The sequence below is a fragment of the Cariama cristata genome, unplaced genomic scaffold (assembly GCF_000690535.1).
Source record: "Cariama cristata isolate BGI_N322 unplaced genomic scaffold, ASM69053v1 scaffold4811, whole genome shotgun sequence".
In the NCBI taxonomy this organism is placed as follows: Eukaryota; Metazoa; Chordata; class Aves; order Cariamiformes; family Cariamidae; genus Cariama; species Cariama cristata.
This window is the reverse complement of record NW_009597398.1, coordinates 5605-11465: the sequence shown is the minus strand read 5'-3', so window position 1 is coordinate 11465 and position 5861 is coordinate 5605. Positions and strand designations below refer to the sequence as shown.

General features: G+C 47.9%; 1 protein-coding gene across 1 annotated transcript; it reads left to right on the top strand.

Moving 5' to 3' along the window:
* The first annotated feature begins 4531 nt into the window (after positions 1–4531).
* On the top strand, positions 4532–5467 carry LOC104168290 (G-protein coupled receptor 35-like). Its single transcript, XM_009708842.1, has one exon. The coding sequence runs from the start codon at positions 4532–4534 to the stop codon at positions 5465–5467; it is 936 nt and encodes a 311-aa protein (XP_009707144.1).
* The last annotated feature ends 394 nt before the right edge of the window (positions 5468–5861 follow it).

The window sequence follows — 5861 nt, the reverse complement described above, 5'->3', positions numbered from 1 at the left end:
TATCTGCCACGGCTCAGTTCCTGTGTGGTGCTGAGGAAGGGGAAAGGGGAAACAGTCTCAACAGCCAGTGTCGGTCATTGTGTGAGGCTGATGCAATTAGCCTGACACTGCCCTTTCGCAGGCTTTCCATGCTTAAAATAAGACTGACACGCTCTGCTCCCAATCCTGTAATTCTGTTTTGGTCATGATCTGCTGTTGCAACATCATGTCTTCCCGTGAGAAAGCCAGGAAAAAACCCACACGGGGCAGATGCACTGCAGAACCCAAATGCCGCAGGGTAGCGTGGTGTCTCCCTCACACGTGTGGAGCGGGCACCGGTACCTCTCTCACCTTGCCGGAGCCCCTGTCCCACTGTGATGTGCCAGCGGCTGCAGCCAGCAGCGCAGAGTCTCTGGGAGGCAGTGGAGACAGAGATCTTCCCTTGCAAGGAAAGGAGGCAGGAGCCCATCAGACCTGACCTGTCCTGGCTATTAGCAACCTGTACCAGGAGCACAGGAAAACCTCATGAGAAGGGCTTTCTTTGGCTGGGAAACAACCTCAGGCAGGATGTCAGGCAGAGCTTACAAGGGAAGGAAAAATGATTGTACAGAACAGAAATAAGTCTTAGAGATCAAGAAGTGTAAAGATCAAATAGCTCTTGGCAAATTCTTCCCTTAGATATGAAAAGTTACCTATAAATTACAAGCAAAGAAGTGAGATCACCCAGTACTGCTGCTGCTAAAAACAACAAAATTGTCCAGGTATGTCCTGAAAACTACTTGATTACTTTGTCACAGCTTTCAGTAAGGATGAGGAACCCGAGAAATCCAGAATTTTAAAGGAATTGGCACATGAAAGCTCACACCAGCAACAAGGCTTTTAAATAAGTCAGCCAAAATAGGATCAGGGGGCTAAAGATCACCAGACACAGTCCCTTCTCTAAGATGGGGGAAGAAAGGGAAGGGTCTGGCCAGTAACAGCTCTACTATGCTCAGATCTGAAAAATGTGCGGTTTCACAATACCTCTGAATAACATTAAATGGGAGGGAACAAATAGAAAGGCAAAAGTTAAGTGGTGCTTCAGCTTACAGGAGTATTTTGCCCCACTGGCTTCTTTCGCTAACAAAATCAGTTTTCCAGCCAAGGTGTGGTAGACCCTGGTGTCAGTAAAAGGTCCTTTGGAGCACGTTGCGAACAGTAATGCCCTTTGTAGAGGCACTGGTACTGAGCGGTGCCGTAGGGCCCAGGACTACCCTACCGGAGAGCTGCCAGCAAGTAAGTGAGAAAACAGCGCGAGTGTCACCTGCACTGCGCCACATGGTGACAGCAGTCACCGGGCTGAGACAGGCTGAGAACGGCAGAGGCAGGGGAAAATACCAAGTGAGCATCATTGGTCCATGGCAGAGGTGGTAAAACCTGCAACGGGATGGAAGAAGGGGACCATAAGCTGCAAGACCCTAGAGGGTGGCTGATGGGGAGCCAAGGTGGAGAGAGAAGCACGTGGATCCTGACCCAGTGGTGTCCAGGAATCAGACAGGGACCCGAAAGTCACACCAGGAGACACATAAGTTCTCCGCAGATTATACTTAATTGTAGCTTTGCCTACTGGTAGCTGGTGTGGAGTTGCTCTGACATATCCTGGTGCACCTGCTGGTCACAGCCAGCTGCTTTGTGCCTGGTGACACAGTTTGTCCCTCTGTTAAAGCCTCAGCAGGCTGATGGGAGACATAGCTGCCCTCATCTGGTGACCACAGCACCAAACTGTGTATGGGAAGCATCACACTGGAGAGGTGCTATGAGCTGAGCTCCCTCCAGGCTTGATTTTGACTGCTCATGGTTAATACCAGTAGTGACTGCCTTGCCGTAGACAATAGGATTGTGTGGACAACACTCGAGGGTGATGCAAAGTAAAGTGTTTTCTGTACAGTGGTGAAACTATCACAACTCAAGAGCTGGACGACTTTGAAAACTAAAGTACTAACAAGGACCATGACATGAAAATTATGGTGGTTGGGGATCAACAAGCTGGGTGTACTAATAGGTCAGTAACTACTTATAAGCATCCACCAAGAAGCAGCCACAAGAAAGACAAAAGTAGTCCCTGGAAACTCAGGAGAAATATTTAAGCTAAGCTTTATACTGCTTATACACTAGTAAGGAATTAATCTCAAAGACTGACTTGTAATGCACAGACAGACAGTGCAGAAATACTCCTAAAGCTGCTCTAAGATGTCCCGGAAAGTGAGAAAGGGAAACGTGATTGCCCAAGACAGCAATTCAAGGTACTAACAGCAGAACCTTTGAGCTTGTTGATCAACTTGTCTGAACTCTTCTTCTAAATGGGTTGTAATGGACAGGCAAGGAGGAGCCCCTGGCCAGCAGGCGCCTGAACCCACGCAGCAGTCACAAAGTCAGCAGGTCACAGGGTCACGGTGCCACCTTTTCTCAGAATTGCTGGCTGATGAGAGCTATGGAAGGCAAGAGAATTACCATGATTCAGAGTGAAACCCAGTTATAATAATCACAAAACTATCTGCAAACTATGGGAATGGGACTAGGGGCCCGCTGGGGCTGCTCTGTCCTGGGGCTCAGCAGTGTGACAGCAGGCGGCAGTCCCCGCTCCAACCCCAGCAGGAGTGACAGTCTAGAAGGCAGAGAGAGAAGACCTCAGGACCCCCTAGGGCAATGGGTCCCCTCCAAGCAATGTGCACAACCTGTTGGGCAAGGAAGGTCAATGAGTATTGCCCAGTGAGACACCAGGCACTGGAAAATAAATCAAAGGAAAAACCTGAAGCCATTCCATCACCAGAGGAACTGTTGCAGGGCTGCACAGCAGATGAGCATTTCACCTTGCTGCAGGGCTACTGCAGGCTCCTCATTCAACAGGGGGTGGTACAAGCCAAGCCAGGTGACAGAGGAAGCTCAACCCCAGGAAAGTGCACTAAGGAGGGGCAGGGGTGCTTCCTCAACCAGCACTGCCACCACCACAGCCACCAGCAAACGGTCATCACAGGACACCTCACTGGTCACGTGCCAGGAGCACTGCTTGGAGGGCTCATCGAGCCTGCACGCCGCACCGCAGCTGGTCTGGAGGAACATTCACTCTCTCCGAGGACAGCGAGCGAGCAGGTAATTCCTCCTGACTGTTTACTGACCTGGTTATTTGAGTTCTGCAAGGCACTGCCTTTCCCCAGCCATGGTGGGACGCAAAAATGGTGGTGGAGAAACTGAGAGAGGGTTGGAGCTTGCGTATTTTCAAAGGCTCATTTTGATGCTCGCCACATTAGATGTGTTTTGAATGCTTAAGGGCTGTCTCAGCCTTTGCTACATCTCCCACTTGTCTGTTATGATCTACCGTTACATCTTCAAGCTCATGACTCTTTCCTCATGTCCAAAGCACAGAGCTGCTGCAGGTATTGACTGTAGCACATTCCCTCACCTCCAAAGAGGTCTCCTGGCATGATTCCTCAGCAGCATGATTTTCAAAGCTAGCCGAGAGCTGCAGATGCACGTAGATGCTGCAGCACTGCCCTATGGTTTGCTCGCTCAGGATGCTTTCAAGCCCCAGGAGCCTGCAGCCATGGAGCCATGTTCCTCTTGCAGGGAAAATCCAAAGACATCTCAGACTTCCCAGGTCTTTTCTGTCCATGAACAGTTGCACCTGGAATACACTCCTGCATTAATTCCTCCAAAGCAGGAGGGCAAACAGCAATATTGCCCTTAGATCTAGGGTGATAAAACCACCCGCTAGACCAGATACAGCTCATCTCTATTTCACGTTGCTGCTCATCACATTTCTTGCTGTGGCACTGGTGTTTCTTTTTATCTTGGAATTGTGGCAGATTGCTCTAATACTTCTGAGATGAAGACCAACTTTCATGATCCTTGAAAGACATCATGCAGATCCCAGTGCTCTGATTCTTGCTGCAAACCACTAAATGCTACCACTGAGTACAGGATTCAATGGCAGCTAAAACTAATGAAAGATGTACTAGTAATTGTTCTTATCACTAATGAGAAGTGATGCAGAGACAGCTCAGGGCTGAAGGAAAGGATAGCTGTCCTTTTGCTGCACATCTCCTGAAGCATTTTGAGCTGTGAGGATGCTGGCTGGCTTCTCCTGAGCATCACTATAAGGGAAGGGATGAGAGCTGGGTTTAGGCATCTCCTTTCCATTATCAGATGGTTGTAACAGCTCACGTAACTCCTAGCTGCAGGATACCTCCTGCTGCCGCCTGATCTGAGTCTGGCCCAAAACAGAGGCCCGAACATTTTCCCTGCTGCCTTCTGCAAGCAGTCTTCCCTGCATGGGACCCAGTGAGAACCTGCACTTTTCTCTCCTCCAAAACTGATCAGGCTCATGTCCCGCTCCCTCCCCTTACCACTAGGTACCTTACAGCCAGCTCTGCTCTCCAGAATCATCTCTGCGGTCTGGTTTTCACTGTTGGTAAAGCCTTGAACTATCTGAATTAATCACTGATTCAGTCAACAGTCTAGCTTCTAAATGGTTTAATCTGCTTTTGCAGGAACTGTGCCTCTTAATACTCCCAAAATGAACATCAGCAGCTGCAGTATCACAGCCTATGAAAGCTTTCCACTTGTCCAGCTGTGTGTTTACGTCCCAGTTTTGCTTTTGGGCATTTTGCTGAATGTGCTGGCGCTGTGGGTGTTCTGCTGGAAACTCGGCAAATGGACAGAAACCAGAGTATACATGGTCAACTTGGCTGTGGCTGACTGCTTGCTGCTCTTCACTTTGCCTTTTAAAACTTTATCCCAGTTCCGTCAGCTAAAGGTAGGTAGATGGTGCCTGGCTCTGGAAGGTGGCTATTTCATAAACCGCTTAATGAGCATTGGTATCATCACTGTCGTAGCAGTTGATAGGTACCTTGCAATCAAGTATCCTTTGAAAGCCAAGGTGCTGAGGTCACCGCTGAAGGCAGCTGTTGCCTCTGGATTCCTTTGGATAGTCATCATCTGTGTGATGATCCTCATTAAAAAGTTAGAGGACCGAGGACAAGATGAACTTTGTTTTGAAAAATCTTCTGTTAAGCCCTCAGTGATCACACTGTGTGCTATCATTGTAGGGTTTTTCATACCATTGATCATCTTGAGTTACTGCTCCATACAAGTCATTGCCGAACTCATGAGAAAGACGGATGAAAACCGTCACAAGGAAAAGTTAATCAGGAAGGCCGTCTACATCGTGTCTGCAAACATGACTGTGTTCATCATATGCTTTTTACCTCTTTACCTCGGGCATCTGCTTCGCTTTATAATGGACTCCATCAGCTCCAATTGCTCTGCAATACAGAGCGTTAATAATTTTGTTCACCTCGCCTCGGTCTTTGCAAACACAAACTGCTGCCTGGATGCCATTTGTTACTACTTTGTTAACAAGGAATTTAAGGAAGCATCTCCCAAGCTAGCGAAGTCCAAATCTGAAGCCAGCGAAGGAGCTGAAATTCAGCTTCCATGCATAACACATTAGTGCAAAACATATGCAGCACACATTTTTTACTTGCTGTGTTCAAGTTCAACTGGGACTTAATAGCAGGCGCTCACACTTTCTTTTTGTGCGAGCGGGATGGAGGGACTTTCTGCCACTGGAAGGATTCAGACATATGAAAATTAGCCCCGATTCAGACAACCACAGCAATCCAGATTCTGATGTAATGGTCTAGGTTGCCACTGATAATTCTCTGCCTTATCAAAATTTGAGTAAAATGATAGCTTTCCCTTGTCTTTCATTTTCCCAGAAAAACCAAAACAAGTACAGCCAGTGGTAAAGGGTTGTTTTTTTGTCCCTCGCCCCCATCTTGGATCAGTTTTTATGCAGCTGTAGCTGTGACAACAGAGGTTATTCCAAATATCAAAAAAAAGAA